Raw genomic sequence first — 17,164 nt, forward strand, 5'->3', positions numbered from 1 at the left:
TTGTTCGACTCCTGAGAGCGTCTTCTCCAGCACTGCCTCCTCAAGCCACCGCCTGATGCATACAACACCAAGCAATCAGAACTGAATCAGAACTCAAACACATTTCTCACCAAAATCAGAAAAGCAACAATGAGGAAAAGCATACATGAGCCTCTGCCATAATGACACGTTCCTGCGTCCAGGCATGTCGAGATCGTGAAACTCACGTAGCTTCTTTGCAATCAGCGCGGATATATCCAGGTCGCATAGATCTGCCATGGAGAGTGTCTGACAAAGCGAGGACGTGAGCAACGCGAGAATGAGCCATGACAATAGCCAATTCCCCATTGGATTCGAGCAGACGCATTAGGATGCATAGCCAATTCCCCATTGGATTCGAGCAGACGCATTAGGATGCATTCAGTCACGACAAGCAGAGATTGATTTATCAAAGCCGAACTAAAGTCACTATAGGAACAATGAGACTAGCTATGTTCAGTATACAAAGCAGACAGGAACATGAATGTGATTTAGCACCCTGTCTGTCATTGCAAAAGTGTCTGAGCACTGTTCCATGCATCCCCAAACAAACATAAGAATATAAGAAACCACCCTCTGTCATTCGAGAAATCACCTGTGTCTCCCAAACAAAAAAAGGGGAAATGGTGTTCTTGCCCTTATGCAGGAGTCCAATTGTGATTTTGCCCTTGTTTTTTCAACTTTGTGATTTTGCCCTTGCTATTTTGAATTGAATCATCCGTTTGCCCCTGGTTTGGATGCCGTCAGATGGTCATGGAATAAATGAATTAAAAAAATTCAAAATCTGAAAAAACAAAGGCAAAAAGACCAAAGTGCCCCTTATCCTTATATTCAGCCTCCATAAGGAAACTGTGCCTTTCTCACGGGCCGGCTGCATCGACCGGGGCGTCGGGGGCATCCGGCGATGGCGTTGGCAGCGCATCGCATGCGGTGCAAGGCGTGCGAGGGCCGCAGGGCTTGGCATGCGACGCGCGGCGCGGGGGCTTTGGGCGTGCGGCGCTCGGGCGCGGACGTGCGGTGGCCGGCGTACGGTGGCATGCGGCGGCTCTCATCCGGTCCTCGTCCTTCCAAATCTCGAAGGCCGGCAGGCCGCTGCGGGGCGGCATCGCGTTGGGCGGCCGACAGCGGGTGGCTAGTTGCGCTGCGCGCCTGCACTTGGCCGCTGGCCCGCATGCGGCTGGTCAGGGCGTCCGGCATCAGGCTGGACTGCGGGAGGCATGGTCGGGGGGGCTCACGACGCGGCGGGCGCGGCAAGGTGGGCGCTATGGTGGGTACGACGGCCGCGTCAGGGGCGCGGCTGGGCGGGCCCTGCGGCCGTGCGAGCTCGTGGCGCGGCGGGTGCCGCTGGGCGAGCGTCGCGGCATGGCCGGCGGGCGCGCAGGCACGCAGCTCCCTCTCTCACCTCTGCCTCTCGCCACCGCTTTGCTTGCTCGCTCTCCTTCTCCGCCCTCGCCGAAGCCGCCACCGTCGCTGCGCTCTTCCTCTCCTCTACCCTCTCTCCCTCTCTGCTCCACCCCACCGGACCGACGCCGGCGCACAGCTGCTCCGCTGGCTCTCTCTCTGCCTTGCTCCCTCCTCTCTCCCTTTCCTCTCTCCCTCTCTCTCACACTTTCTCTCTGCCTCTCCCGCGATCGAGCCAACAGGGGGATGAGGACGGACCGAGGCCGTTCGCCCCAGGCCACGTCGCCTTGGCCAATGGACGGGCGACACCTCACCTTACTGGTCCCTCTTGTCATTGGTATAGAGACCCACCCCCTCTCTCTTTCTCTCTCTGTAGACCCGGTCTTCGTAGACCAAAGGGAGAAAGAGGATAGGTCTATAGATCGGTGCACAGGCACAGTGCCGGTCAGCTCTGACTGGCCACACGCGTCAGACTCTAAAGCCGCAGGGAAAATGCTATGTGCACACAGGGAAAAAAGTCTAATTCTAAATCAGGGCAAAATCACAATTAGGCATAAAAACAATGGGCAAAATCACATGGGCATTCATGTCTTTTGTACAAAGTTTAACACCATTAGGGGTGGATGACAGAGCATGGGCAAACTGGTGCTCCGTGAATGGCACAGTAGGGGTAAATTCACAAAGTCAAAAAAATAGGGGCAAAATCAAAATTTCGATACAAGGGTACAAACGCAAGAGCCCCCCCAAAAAAAGCTAGAAATAGAAAAAAACTATGATTAAGCACGAGGAACAGATATATGATTGTTAATCATTGCAAAAATAGACAGATCAGCAGATACTAATTACTTTCATACACTGCTGTAAAACACAGTAGTTCCAGGAACAAAAATAGAGCAATCTATGACCTGAATTTTATATTGAGCATGGTGATGGCCACCTGCACTAGAAAATAACTTGTGGCATGAAATAATCACCTACCATATGCAATGAAAGGTCTTATCTCAAAATTTTTCATTTTGACAATACTATGTGGCTGCTACATGTAAGGTAGACTACATCTTACCCTCAATGTTGCAGTCTTGCAAGGTGCGAACTGCAGCAGCAAACAACATGGCGAGCAGCTATTGCTGTACAACCCTTCACAATCATGGCACTCAGATCTGTAATATTGGGACAATGGGTTCAGAAAAAGGATGCGAAGCACTGAACCAAATTACATTGGGCATGTTTTCAGGATTTGTGGTCAAATCCACCAGGCCACTGGAACCAATGGACATCAACTTACTACAGAACTACATTAGATGCATCATCCGCTAATTTCTCTAAAGGTTAATCACTAAAGCTTCTAGTACTGAACCACAAAAATAAAATAGCAGATCTGTGGGCTTTTAGATATACACATAACAATACTTAAATTAGCCCTGCACACAATAAGAGAAGAACGAGATTAATTCTAATCGGTACCTTCCGGAGGGTTGTTGCGAGCTTGCCGCAGGAGAAGGGACGGAGGTAGAGGCCGGCTCTTTGTCGATGTAGACAGAGCCGGAGAAGGATGCCGGTTGAGGGAGATAGATTGGAGGAAGTCGTTGTCCTCGTCGTCGTCCTGGATCTCTAGTGGCAGGAACTTGTCGTCGTCTTCGTTGCCGTCCTCGTTTCTGGCGAGTTCGATGGTGAAATAATTCCAGCGGGGGCGAGGGCAGGGCGGTGGCGTGCGAGGAAGAGAGCGAGAGGACGAGGGCGAGGGCACGAAGGCAGTTCCGGTTGGCGTGGGGTGACCGGGTGAACCCTTGGCTGGCGCGACGCCCGTGCGAGGGCGGCGGCGGCTAGGAGAGACCAGCGAGTTCGGCGTGTGTCACGTGTGGGGGGGGGGGGGGGGGGGGCGTGCAAAATGACCATAATGTCCTTTAAAGAATAAATCAATAAAAATAGCTATTTTAGGTAGACATAAGAAAGCGTCAGCAAGCGTTATGAAGCATTTCCAACAGGGCTCTTATCTCAATATGTAAGCTGTCTAACTAGACAATGCACTATCACATACAACTAGGCGATGCTTCTCTGTACAAGCTGCCTGCCTATATATGTGCTGTTGTTCCATCTCCCATCACACAAACACTTCAACACTCTCAAAAGCAACCAGCTACATTTCACAAGTACACTCTCTTTCTTGCAGCTACTCACAACTCTATTTGTTAACCATGGCGTCCCAGGCCATCGAAAGCCACCGTGCCGGTGCAGTGGTCGTCACTGGAGATGCTGCATGCAGGAAGAAGTCCGTTGAGCTGCTGGAGGAGCTCGGCCTCCCCAAGGGCCTGCTTCCTATGGAGGACATCCAGGAGTTCGGGTACAATCGTGACACGGGGTTCATGTGGCTGGTTCAGGGGAAGAAGAAGGTGGAGCACACCTTCAAGAAGATCAAGCAGACGGTGTCGTACGCCGTTGAGGTGACGGCGTTCGCCGAGAAAGGCAAGCTGAGGAAGATCACCAGTGTGAAGACCAAGGAGCTGATGCTCTGGCTCAGCGTCGTCGAGGTTTATGTCCCGGAGGACTCGCCGGAGAAGGTCGCCTTCAAGACTGGCACCGGCCTCGCAGACAGCTTCGATGCTGCTGCCTTTGCTCTTGGGGAATAAGGGGTCACCAGATGAGACAGAAAATGATGGGCATGTTAAAACCTCAGTATGCTTAGTGCTAAAAAAACATACTGCATGAGCTCTGTGTTTTTAAATCTAAAATCTGTATTATTGCTTGTTTGACTCATATTTTGTAATCCCTCTTCCTTTTCAGATATGAATAAATGATGTGTTATTTTTAATAATTTATATAAAACCAAAAAGGGTTGTTTTGGCTCCGGTCATTCATTTGATTTGCATGACAATTTGAATGACCAGCCTCACGTTGTTGAGGATGACAAACATCAATCCGTGAGTCGCTCTGTGTCACTGTTGAAAGCAAACTCTGCACAGGGTCCCAATTTCTCTGGTAGAAGTATGCAGAGCTTGGGACAAGTACGCGAGGCGCTTGATGTATTGAGCACCATGATTAAAGACGTGGATGTACTGGTTTTCTTCATGATTTACGGCCGGCCTTATAGCAAGCATCTCCTGCTGGCTAATTGCTTGTTTGGCCGTCAGGTGGAAACAGAATATGCCCTCAATTTCCTGTTGCACACACATTCTCATGGTGCTGGAGAACTGGAGGTCCTGCCTATTGGTCCTGGCAGAGTCGGTAGCACCCTTGACGCTCATATCTGCAAAGATGAAAGTCCACACCAAAAGCGGAATCTGCTTGTCGCAGTCATGAGATGGAACAAATTGTCAGCTTGTAGTTCCGAGCAGAGCCTTATGCTTCACCGGTGACTGAACCCCACTGAGCTTAAACCTGATGTCATGTCACGAGGAGAGTGTGTAAAGCTCTATACCACAGATTGTGACGTTTGTCTGAAAGTCCAACTAACTGAACATTACTCTGAAACTCTGAATCAAACTTGACTCTTAAACTCTGAAACAGACTCTGAAACTAGACTCTGAAACGACAGGCTCTGAAACTAGACTCTGAAAGCTAACTGGACTTAACTGAATGAAGCGAATGCCCAACGGTGAGCAGTGAGCCAGTGAGCACCTGGAAGATGCAACAGGCTCTATGCTAACAGCTCTACCACAGATTGTAACGTTTTTCTACGTGTTGGTGAAGCTCTGCTCTGCCATGCAGCCCCTTGGGTGCAGATTATGGAAAAGCACTGCCATTCCATTCAGAATCAGTATCACCGGTTCTGAGAATTCAGATCTTGTTCTTGCTGTGAAAGCAGACGAAAAAGTTTGACAGCCCAGATATTTATATTTCCATATACGACAATTTTGCAATGCTCATCATAATCGGCCGTATCCGGCACAAATTGTTACAGAGATGGAAAGTCTGAAACCTGCACTGTGATCAGTGAACGTTCTGTCATTCCACAACACATGGTCAGGCAGTTGTGGTGTGCTGTGTGGGACTTCCGTCAGTCAGATGCTGCTGGCATTTCTCTGACACGGTAAGACTTGGTCAGTTTTTTCGATGTTTCATTAAGAAGAAGCTAGAAGGTTTATACGCCCAACATCACATCACGGCGAGGTGCCATGAGCGATGGGGTTGAACACGAACATAAGGCACCGCTGGGCAGTGGAACACTCGCTGTTGTAACTAACTAAGAAACTAAAAGTGCGACCTAAGAGCTTGCGACGTTGAGGGAATCTGTGCTCAAGATGCCTGCGTCGCCGCCTGCCTCCGGCGAGCACCACGCATGGGGAAGAGTTCCCGCATTGCGGCGCGCTTGGATGAAGACAGCGGCGGCTCCTGGAACGTCTCGTGGAAACGAGTGGCGATGGAGGCGTCGTGTGTCAGATGTTGAACAAGTTATAATTTATTTCCTTCATCCCTGGACTTGGTCCGTGACTTTGTGCGTCAGATATGGCTACCTCTGAATTCAAGTTCTTGGATTCCAGGTACAAGCTTTCTTCAGGATGTCTATATAAACTGCAGTACTGCATCCCAGATGTCATATTCATCCACAAACTTGTTTATTTGGACACAAACTCCGACCCAATGGCATCCCAAGTACAAAGCCACAGGGCAGGAGCATAGGTTGTCCATGGAGATGCCATCTGTAGGAAAAAGTCCATGGAGCTTCTGGAGGAGCTCGGCCTCCCCAAGGGCCTCCTTCCAACGGAGGACATCCAGGACTTCGGGTACAACAGTGACACTGGCTTCATGTGGCTGGTGCAGGGGAAGAAGAAAGTCGAGCACAACTTCAAGAAGATCAAGCAGACTGTATCCTATGCCAATGAAGTCATGGCGTTCGCAGAGAAAGGCAAGCTGAGAAAGATCACTGGCGTGAAGACCAAGGAGCTAATGCTCTGGCTCAGCGTCGTCGAGGTCTATACTCCTGAGACCTCGTCGGAGAAGGTCACCTTCAAGACTGGCACTAGCCTCTCTGATACCTTTGATGCTGCCTTTGCGCTTGGAGAGGGATGACTAGTCAATGAAATGGTTGGGTACAAAAGATGTCAAGTGCATAATCTATCTTTTGCATTGTAAACTTCCATGCATCTATCATGTATCTTGTGACGACTTTGTACTTTGGAGTATGTGTTTGTTTTTGTGGCAACTGCAAATGTTCTCTATAGTTTCTTGATTCCGAGATATATTTTTTAATGTGACCTACAGAAAAGCATTAAAAATAAAAAATTCAGAGGCAGTCCTCGTAGCTCATTTTTTTACTACATTTTAGTTTGACATTTACAAATATAATGGATATATATGGTTAGGAATTACAGAAATGCAACTCTACTGTACCTTGGTTTGGAGAAGAAGATTTTTCATTACCTATGTTCGAAAATAATAAATTGTCAAACAAAATGACAAAATCCTTTGAATTTGTGTCGGAGTGAATCAAGCTTTTGTTAGAAAAATGGACGGCAATTCGTTTTTCACCCACGTGCTTGATGAAAACTGATACACTCGCTTATTACTATCCTTGATCAGGCAGATCTGATGGTATGATTCTAGGCATTAATCTGCTTACTCTTGTCATAAGCAAAATAAAGGAAGGAGAATTCTTCATTACATTTAAAATAAGAAATAAAGCTGATGGCTTTCAGTGGCTCCTTGTATCTGAATATGGTGCAGCATAAGAAGCAAATAAGGAGGCTTGCCTTCTTGATAGACTTGGCCCATTTATGCACTAAAGAAAATTTACCTATTCTAATAGTTGGTGACTCTAACATCATAATGGGGCTGCATGAGAAAAAAAAACTCAAATTATAATGACATACGGGCTTTCCTATGCAATCTAGGCTTACCCCATATTTGACTTGTTCGGCTTCTTTTTTCAGTTGGAACAGTGTTTTTCTCTCATAACAATTCAACCAGAACAGTATTTTCAGCCAGTTTCAGCCAAAATTCTAGCGGCCAAACGGGGCCTGTCAGACAGAACGACTTATCTCTCCAGTCACTGATCTGAGCCATCCGATTCCTATTCAACCGTGACCAAAGAAGACTCTGGAAACACACGCTCTTTTCCCTGTAACCAGGCCCATATCAGCCCAATAGCTAGCGATCTCCCTCCCTCATTCGTTCTCTCTCGCGCTCGCCATGACCGGCCGCTGCACACCGCGGGATGTCGCCCCTGCGCCAGATCCCGCCCATCCAAGCTCGCCCTCGCTGATTTTTTTTTAATTTTAACCGTTTTTTAATATAATTTTAAATCTAACGCTGTCAAATTTTTTTTAAAAAAACTAACACTTTTGGCTACGCCTATTTTCGTGGCGCGGCCAAATACCTGTGCCGCGCCATGCACGCTGGCGCGGCAGAGGACTGACATGGCGAGGGCCGGCCTGGGGGACCGATGACGTGGCACGTCCTGCCGCGTCACCGACCTTGGCGCGGCAGTGCCGCGCCCTGATCCGTGGCGCGGCAGGACCAAATATACCGTCCGAGCAGGTACACCACCTGGCCGCTGCGCCTGTCGCCCGCCCGGGGTACCTGGCTGGTTGAATCGAAACGCGTCGCGCCTGTATTTTGTTGAGTTTTTTTCACGGCCGAATAGAGAATTTGATAAGCCAATGATTAGTTTTTCGTCTTTCATAATACGGTTATTAACTAATCGATTACGAAAAAACGTCACCGGCCTCCAGATACACCGGGACTGCTGGTTCTCGAAGTAGTTGGTACTTAATCTCGCCGATAGTGCTACCGCGACTCAAAGAAACGAATAAGAAGCAAGTTGACAAGCTGCCACATAACATATTCATTGTTTTGACATAAGTTAGAGATAACATAACCAAAAAACCCCGCAAGTTTCGGATGCCAATATTCGTTTGACCTAACATACTAAGACCTAGGAGTGTAAGGATCTCTCGGACGCCTCTGTCTCTTCGGATTTGTTGGCAACACATTGGGAGTGTAGCCAACGTCGGTATGGTCGCGCCGATGGTGCGTACGGCTCGTACCCTGCAGGTATATGATACGCACGATTACTTATAATTCTTTATGATCGTTAGTTCATGTAGCCTACGTATTGAAACAAACTATCTTTGTTAGTACCTGTGAGGCTCCTTGGGTGCCAAGCGGGGCACCACCTAGCTGAGACATGCCGATCTCGTCCTGCGGCCATTCGTCCCACTGGTCGTGCTGTCCGCGGAAGCCCGGGGGTTCGTCGTCGTCGTCGTCCTCCTCCTCCTCGTCCTCGATTGCAGGGTCCTTCCCAGCGCTATGATATGGTGGTGTACGCACCGCGGAAGTGGCACCTGTCATCGGCTGAGAAGAGCCGGCTGATGTCCTCAAAGAGGCTGAAGACGTGCCACCCGACCGCACCAGGAGTGGCGGTTCCTCATAAGGAGTGTCCATGCAGCTCAGCTTCTGAGCTAGCTTCCTGCAACTCTTCTCCACCTTCTGCATAAATAGACGTTAAAATTAGTTCATTACCCAAACACATATGCACTAAAGAAATATTTTCGAAATGTACAAGTTTATGTTTACCTCCACAAAAGCCGCGAGAACGCCTGGCCCCTGCCCTCTAGACTCGTGAAGCCGAAACGCTGCTTCGTTGGACATCCTTGACAATTGTGTCGTCTGGGTAGAGAAACGTGGTTGGACAGTTTTAGTACACATACTTAATACCAAAAGGATAACAAATTGTACCATTTAAGTATCTTACCACGTATTTTTGAAGCGGGGCTCTCTGTAGCTATGTGTCCTCCCTAGTGGTAACGTCGTACACATCTTCGATGACATCTTCCTTCGAGTCCTCGTCAATCGCCACGTCAGTGTATGGGGGCTTGATATGTGTCCATGTAGACATGTGAAGCCACCGTAGGTACTCGTCGAAGGTGTGCTGGTCGTGTGGAGGACCCGCAAGGACCGCATGTGGTACCTTGGTCTGCCACAAATGGATGTACGATCTGTGTGTCACGCGTCAGTCCTTGGTCTTGTACCTCTTTCTGCGGTCAAACCTGCAACAAAACGATGTTCGTTGTACCAAACACACCTATGAATTATAGCATTGTTATTAATCGATAACGCACCCGTGCAATTCTTGATTGGTGGAGTAAAGCGGTGGTGGACAGCATGACATTCTTCCAAACTGTCTGCAGACCCGGATGGGCAAGTGAATCTCGACCATATGGAAGAAAATAAGAGGGACATCGCAGCGATACTCGTGTGACTCGTCCCTATTGACAGGACTGAGATAGTCCTGGAGCTCTGGAGAATCCCAAGGACACCAATGCACCTGAAATTTCGTAATTGAGTTAGGCTGTGATATAGTGTACATCGAAGAAGACACAGGTATGATAGTAAAGAGAGCGTAACCTGGTGTTGTGTCAGGACGTCGAGACCGTCCGTGTACTCCCTGTACTTGTGCCACGCATTCCCTCTAACTAACTGTGCTTCCGTCCAGATATACAGAGCTGTAGGGAGTGTATCATGTCCGTTCCATAGTTGCATTGAAAACGATATTGAATTAGCAAAAAAATCTCATCATATCTAACTGCCTGCAATAATATAATGAACCGAAGTACTTACCGGTAAACCATTATTAAGGGGCCTCCCAACGGGCAATCATTCCCAACATCAAACCTGGAGTAGGTAGGAGCAACCGCCAAGGTTCGCATGTTCTGAGGTGCGATGGCAGGCAACGCATAGCTGTCGATACGTCCATGCCAGGACTGCGCTGCCCCAGCTGTACCCCGCTATGTTCTCCCACGGCTGGTGAAGTATGTCAAGAAAGATCTAGCTGATGGTGTTGCCCGAGGCGTCTGGAAAGAGGAAAGCACCAAGAAAGTACCAAAGCCACACTCGAGCGAACCTGTCGATCTGAGCCTCCTCAGTTTGTGGGTCCAAGTACTCAAAGCGCTCCGTGATCTAGGACGACGAAACACCAGAACTTTTCCTGTAATTGATCAAAGAAAATTAGACCCGATGCCAGCTGTAAAGCAATGCAAGTATTAAATAGGCTTAATGTCTCACTTATTTTCTTGGAGGCCTCATCGTTCGATGGAAGAAAACCAGAAAACTGTGCCACCAGCTCCCTCCAGTGATCGTTGTCAACTATCCCTGTCACTGGAAGTCCCCCCAACCGAAGGCCTAAAATAGCCTTCACGTCCTGCAACGTCAAGGTCATCTCGCCACAAGGTAGGTGGAACATGTGGGTCTCAGGCCTCCACCTGTTATAAGAATAGAACAACTATTAGTAGTCTCAAATTTGTTAGAAGAAAGTTTACGTACAAAGAATGCACTCGCACCTGTCTACAGCTACAGTAAGTAGTGCTGGGTCAAGGGGCGGAAGACCGTGATTCACAACACGAACAAGCTCGAGGAAGCCAGCACGCCGTATGTACGGCGTGTAACGCTCGTCCCATTGATGCGCCCTGGTGTGCGTGCGGGGCCTCAAAGGAGGAAAGGCCACCTCTGCGTCGTTGTCGTTCAAGATGTGTGTTCGGTGCTGGTCGTCATACTCCACCTCAAAAATGGGGTACAACGGGTGCTGCGTGGGAGGGGCCATCCTGTTACAAATTGATAAACAAAACGTTAGAGTATTCAAATTAACAAAATTTAAATTAACATTATGTAGCATTGCAAAATTTAAACTACTTGTAATGCAATATGAAAGCACATGTATATATCGGCACAAGGCTAGGATAAACAAGCGAGCAAAAGAGGTAAAGCCCGATGGTCATGTGCTATGGACATGGATAGGGGCTAGAGATCGTAAAATAAACACCAACCAAGAAGCGAGGGAGCGAGTTACGCTCAGCGTTACGGCCACGGTAGGATTAACCCACGATCGAAACGTTCGAATGAATTACGATCCCTCGACCGGCTCGCTACAATCCTTAACTAAATAACTAACTACAAACTAAATAATAAATACCTAATCAATCACAAACTAAATATCCTAAAACAATAATAATCACAAACTAAATAATAAATACCTAAAATCTAAAAACTATCTACGTAAATCACAAACTAATTATCCTAATACAATAATAATCAAAATAACTTTAAATCAAGAGAGAGGTACCTTAGGAGCGGACGGCCTTGACGTGCCGACGTTCGGGGCACGGCCGGCGAGGGTACTGTGAGGCGTGGGCGGGCGCGGCTGGCCGGAGTGGCTGGCGAGGGCGCGAGCGGGCACGGCGTGGGTGGGCACGGCTGCGTGCGGGCGCTGGAGGCGTGCGTTGGGCGGCAGTAGGGCGCGGCGGCTGGCTGGCGGCGTGCGCGGGCGGGCAGGGTGCGTGCGGGCGGGGGCCTCGCGCGCTATATTTATTTGGCCCTGCCGCGCCATGGATCAGGGCGCGGCAGTACCGCGCCAAGATGGGTGGCGCGACAGAGCCCTACCCCGTCAGCGGACCGGGTCGCCGCCACGTCAGCCCTCTGCCGCGCCAGCATGCATGGCGCGGCACAGGCATTTGGCCGCGCCACGAAAATAGGCGCGGCCAAAAGTGTTAGTTTTAAAAAAAATCCGACAGTGTTAGATTTAAAATTATATTCAAAAAAACGGTTAAAATTAAAAAAAAAATTCCCCTCGCACCACTGTGCCCTAGCGCCGCCGATGTGCCCCTTAACTCGGCCTTCCTAGCGCCAGTGTGCCGCTGGCAGCGGGCCGCCGCTGCTGCATGCCGCCAGTGTGCACGGCTAGGCCGCCACGGGCTCTCTCCCGGCCATCCGCAACCACAAGGCGGTGCGCGCGGGCCCTCTATTGCTCCGCCGCCGACTGGAATCGGCCGAACCGACTCTCAGGCCATCGAGCGTCGCTGCAGACGCAGCCGCCCCGGGTTGTGACGGCGGCGTTCCCCACCTCACCGGTGCTCTCCTCTCTGCCACCGCGACACCACGGCTTCGTGGCCGCAGTCCCTGTCGCCCGTATGGTCAGCTCCATCGGTGGAAAGACTGATGGAAGGATACTGTAATGTGCTTGCATACTGCTATCAGTTCTGTAAAGTTAATTCCCTTCTGTAGATTGTTCAAAGTGCTAGGAAATAAATTGTGACTATAGAAGTTGTAAATACCGTGACGCCACCATAGCTAATCCAAAACATCCGAGGCTCATCTACAGTGCTGAATTCCATGCAACTTAGGCCCTGTTTAGATCCCACCCAAAATCCAAAATTTCCCAAGATTCTCCGTCACATCGAATTTTGCGGCACATGTATGGAGCATTAAATATAGGTAAAAAGAATAACTAATTGCACAGTTTGTCCGTAATTGGCGAGACGAATCTTTTAAGCCTAAATAGTCCATAATTGGACAATTTTTGCCAAATAAAAACAAAAGTGCTACAGTGTCCATTTTCCAAACTGAAATGGATCTAAACACCCCCTTAGGTAAAAGTCCAGCAAGCAAGCCCTCCCCAGAAGAAAATAAATAAAGATGACTTGATATTAGGCGATGAATTGAGCAACTAAGAGGGTGTTTGGTTCTTTAGTCGTTCCTAAAATTAATGTCACATCGAATATTTAGATACTAATAAAGAGTATTAAATATAGATTAATTACAAAACCAATTACATAGATAGAGGCTAATTTATGAGATGATTTTTTAAGCCTAATTAATCTGTCATTAGCACATGTTTACTGTAGTACCACGTGGTCAAATCATGGACTAATTAGGCTTAAAAGATTCGTCTCGTAAATTAGTCACAAATTGTGTAATTAGTTTTGTAATTAGTCTATATTTAATATTCCATGCATGTGTCTAAATATTTGATGTGATAGAAATTTTAGTCCGTGTTTAGTTCCCAAAATTTCTCAAAAATGACGGTAGCCATGAAGTTGCCCAAAAAGTGTGCACTGCAACTTTTCATGGGACGTTTAGTTCCCAAAATCTAAAAAAGTACTGTACAGCATTTAATGAGCTGCATGTAGCTTATTAATGGCATGCATGCATGACATTGCATGCAAGTAAAGCATGCTTTTACATCCAACCAGCCATTCTCAACAAGCCAGGAGTCATTGCATCTGTCCTGGCGCCTCCTCATCAGCACAACAAACAACACGTATGTTCAGTAAACCAACAATTATTGTTAAACAAATCAAATGGCCAATGTTCACCCAGCAATGTTTCTCGAACAAAAAAATTACAATTACACAGTCAAAAAAATTTACAGTTACACAGTCACCTCAAACAGACGACCAAATCATGTTCGATTAGCCAAACCGATTGCGATGGATTCCCGAAATGCATTCATAAGCTCCGAATCAGAACTACCGCTTGGAGGAATAGTTTCCGGCTGATCGGCATAGGCTTCTGCCGGCACATAGTTTTCATCCCGGTCACACCGAGCAAAGTGCCGATCCCCTATGCCACTCACCCTTATAAAGTTATGCAGGGCACAACATGCAACAATGATTTGACTTTGTATATAGGGGGCATAACTAGGGACTTCTTTCATCATCTGCCACTTCATTTTCAACACTCCAAATGACCTTTCTATGACATTCCTAATTGACGAATGTGCATAATTGAAGATCTCAGTTTTACCTTGGGGTTCTGGTGCCTCTCGGTCTCCTGCAAGTGGTACTTTGTTCCCTTGTACGGTGCAAGATAACCTGGTCGGTTAGCGTACCCCGAGTCCACAAGGTAATATTTGCCTATACCATCCAAACAATAGTTAGTGTCATGAACTTCAACTAGTATGCACAAAAGTAGAACCAACTAATTGTATACCTGTTGGTGGATGTGGAAACACGTTGGTGTATGTTGTTGTCGCATCATTGAAGACCCTCATGTCATGCACTGAGCCCGGCCAGCCAGCTAGGACGAATGTAAATCGCATGTCGAAGTCACACACAGCCAAGACATTCTGTGTTGTCATCCCCTTGCGGCACAGGTGCTGCACAAACTTATCACTAGGCACCACGTAGGGGACATGAGTCCCATCTATAGCCCCTATATAGTCCTTGAAGTAGGGATAGAACCTAGGATTTCTTAGCCTATCATGCATAGTGCTAAAATTTGGGTCATTAGGCCTAATGATGTCAGCAGCAAGCTTGACAACAGACTTCAACACCCTGTGAAACATGCTATGCACAGTCCCCAGTGACCTCTCAAACCTGTCCTCCGCTTGCCTAACAGATTGTGGAGCCCCCACCATCCACAGAAACATCCCAAGAGCCTCAATAGATGCTGAATTCCTATTAGATTTCAGCCCATATGATTCTACCAAAAGATCATGCAGACTGTGGAACATATCAGGGCTCATTCTGAACATGTTATAACAGGCCTTCCTATTTCCTAGTTTACTATGTACCCATTCCAAACTAGTAATGACTGGCTGTCTATACTCTAACCTTGACAAGTGCTTGTCAATGTGGTAGGCATACTGGTACATACCGTACAGGAAAGCATCGTCATCATCCTCCGCCTCCATCCAGTCACTGATGAACTCTTCGAAATCATTCTCATAACAAGCTTGCCTCGATGACATCAGTCCCATCACTATTGATTGGACATCCTCCTGTCAAAATGAAAAACAGTTTCAATCAGTTTTCAACATCAACTAGGCAACATTAGCATGCATCCCTATTCGAACTGATTGATGCCAGTTACTCAAACTCATGCACTACATACATCAACAGATAACAGCCATATCCAGTCATACTACAATTAAGCAGTTCAAGTGTTCGACATGACATACTTAGTTCAATGACAAATGACACCCACCACACCTCACATAGTTGAAATGACAGAACTTATTAACTACGTAGACAGCTTAAGAAAATAAGGTCTAGGGGAGGACCCCGATATATTGCTTAATCGTCAGCATCCTTCCTTGGGGCGAGGAGCTTATGAAGAAGTTCATCACAGGCTCACTATGCACGATCTTGAGCACGACCATCCATTCAGCTGGGGTCTCTTCAGTTGCACCACACTGTCTTGCCAATTGTAGCACTAGTTCAACCTTCCTCTCCAGCGCCTTGTTGTGGTCCTCAATTTTTTGGTTCCTCTCTTGCCACATGGCTATCATCCTCTCAAGCCTCTGCCTTGAAATATCACTGTGTTCCTTCATGTGACCATCCATGGTCCTGACAGCGGGGCTCTTGGACCTCTTGCTCGGGCTGGAGGCAGTTGTGCTGGCGCTACTTGCCCTCTTAGTGCCGACACTAAGTGGCGTAAGTTGGTCGTCGTGCTCATCATTGGAGTCGTCATCCGAACTTTCCACATCAACTGTATTGCTTTGTGCAGGACAGAACGAAGTTGAGCCATCAACAGCGTTGCCGGCGAACATCCGGTCCAAATCGTCCAAGTACGGAGGCCACCCGTCCTTGAGCTTCTTCCACTCAGGGTGTCCCTGAAAAACTGGTATAGGTGAATCATGGAATATTAACATTTTAACAGTAAATGATTCAACATAAGATTGCTTACATACCACCGTACGAGATTCCCACCAAGCATCAGTAGCAAGGATGGAGCCATCCTCTCTCCTGCCTAAGCCAGTGCCTTTCCGGAGGTCGTTTATAAAATGCCATAAATGCCTCAGCTGGCGTAACTTACTTTTGAACTGGTCCTTGTCATGAACCAAGGCTGTTGCAGCATAATACCTTGCAATCAGATCTCTCCACCCCGACTTGTTCATGCAGCCGTGGACACAGTTGCCACTGTCAATTTGGTGGCACCAGATTTGGCAAAACTTGCTTATATTGGGCTCAGACCAGTTTCCCCTGTCGTTCCTAGCCTAAACGATTTGATAAAACATGATTTCACACCCACGAACAGGCAATGATGGGGCGAAAAGAAAATAATTGGAACACAACAGTATACATGAGCAATGCAAGATAGAAGATGGGTGAGGACAACTACCGGGATGTGACCCACGGGGGTAGCATGCATCGGGTGCACGATGTCGTCGTCCACGTGTGGGACAACCCGGCGACGGCGGCCCCTTCCTCCACCCTCGGTGGCTGAGGCAGACGCGCGGCCACGATGGACGCGCGGCACACGGTCGCCTCCTACAGCTTCTGATGTGGCACGCCCTCCCGTGCCGTCACCGCCTTCTCCAAAGCGGGCGTTGCGAGGCTGCTCATAGGTGAGGTTCCGCCGCCGAGGAACACGGACGGGAGGCGGCCCCATCTGGCTACCACCAGGGTCGGACCGAAGGTCGGCGTCGTAGCCGTCCATGCCAGCCCATCCCGCGCCATCGTTGAGGTCCAGGGAATCCAGGCCCCAGCGGGGAGGGTTGACGTCGCTGGACCCCGTGTATGGTGGCGGCGGGTCGGTGAAGCCCTCGTACAACGACGATCCCAAAAGCGGGTTCGCCCCCACTAGGAAGTCCCGCGTGCCGTCGTTGCTGCCGGAGCCGTCGTCGAAGTTCGTGTTGCCGCCTCCGTTGAAGCCGTCATCATCGAAGCCGTCCATCTACGAAGCCGCGGCCGTGCAGCGACTAGATCCGGGCACGCCACGCGTAGATCTACCGGCCGGGCTGGTGTATCTAGGTGGGCGCGTGCGCTAGCTGAGACGGCGAGCGGCGGGGCCGCCGAGGAGAGAGGCGTGCGGGGGAGAGCGGGGCTAGGGTTGACGAATGGGTGAATGGAGGGGTGCTGCCTGCCGACGCAGCGTGGGACGCGGTTTTGCGGCTGCCGTTGGGCCTTAGGCTGCAAAACGTACGCGGGCCGCTTTTCACCCCTCCTACTCCAGTACTCCCTCAGTTCCGACGCGTTATTCTCTCTCCTCCTCCGCTCCTCTCTTGTTCGTCGTCCAGATCGACGGCACCTCC

General features: G+C 48.9%; 3 protein-coding genes across 3 annotated transcripts; 2 read left to right on the forward strand and 1 right to left on the reverse strand.

Annotated features, from left to right (window-relative positions):
* Positions 1–3,614: 3,614 nt before the first annotated feature.
* LOC136544978 (uncharacterized) lies at positions 3,615–4,046 on the forward strand. The gene has a single exon (XM_066537032.1). The coding sequence runs from the start codon at positions 3,615–3,617 to the stop codon at positions 4,044–4,046; it is 432 nt and encodes a 143-aa protein (XP_066393129.1).
* A 2,026-nt stretch (positions 4,047–6,072) lies between these two features.
* Positions 6,073–6,426, forward strand: LOC136543148 (uncharacterized protein At5g01610-like). The gene has a single exon (XM_066535686.1). The coding sequence runs from the start codon at positions 6,073–6,075 to the stop codon at positions 6,424–6,426; it is 354 nt and encodes a 117-aa protein (XP_066391783.1).
* Positions 6,427–13,881: 7,455 nt separating this feature from the next.
* LOC136543149 (uncharacterized) lies at positions 13,882–16,806 on the reverse strand. The gene is made up of 5 exons (XM_066535687.1): positions 16,213–16,806; positions 15,821–16,126; positions 15,191–15,742; positions 14,119–14,908; positions 13,882–14,042 (listed from the first exon to the last, which is right to left on the reverse strand). The coding sequence occupies exons 1-5, from the start codon at positions 16,804–16,806 to the stop codon at positions 13,882–13,884; spliced, it is 2,403 nt and encodes an 800-aa protein (XP_066391784.1).
* Between the last annotated feature and the right edge of the window lie 358 nt (positions 16,807–17,164).

This window comes from Miscanthus floridulus, chromosome 3 (genome assembly GCF_019320115.1).
Source record: "Miscanthus floridulus cultivar M001 chromosome 3, ASM1932011v1, whole genome shotgun sequence".
Lineage (NCBI taxonomy): Eukaryota > Viridiplantae > Streptophyta > Magnoliopsida > Poales > Poaceae > Miscanthus > Miscanthus floridulus.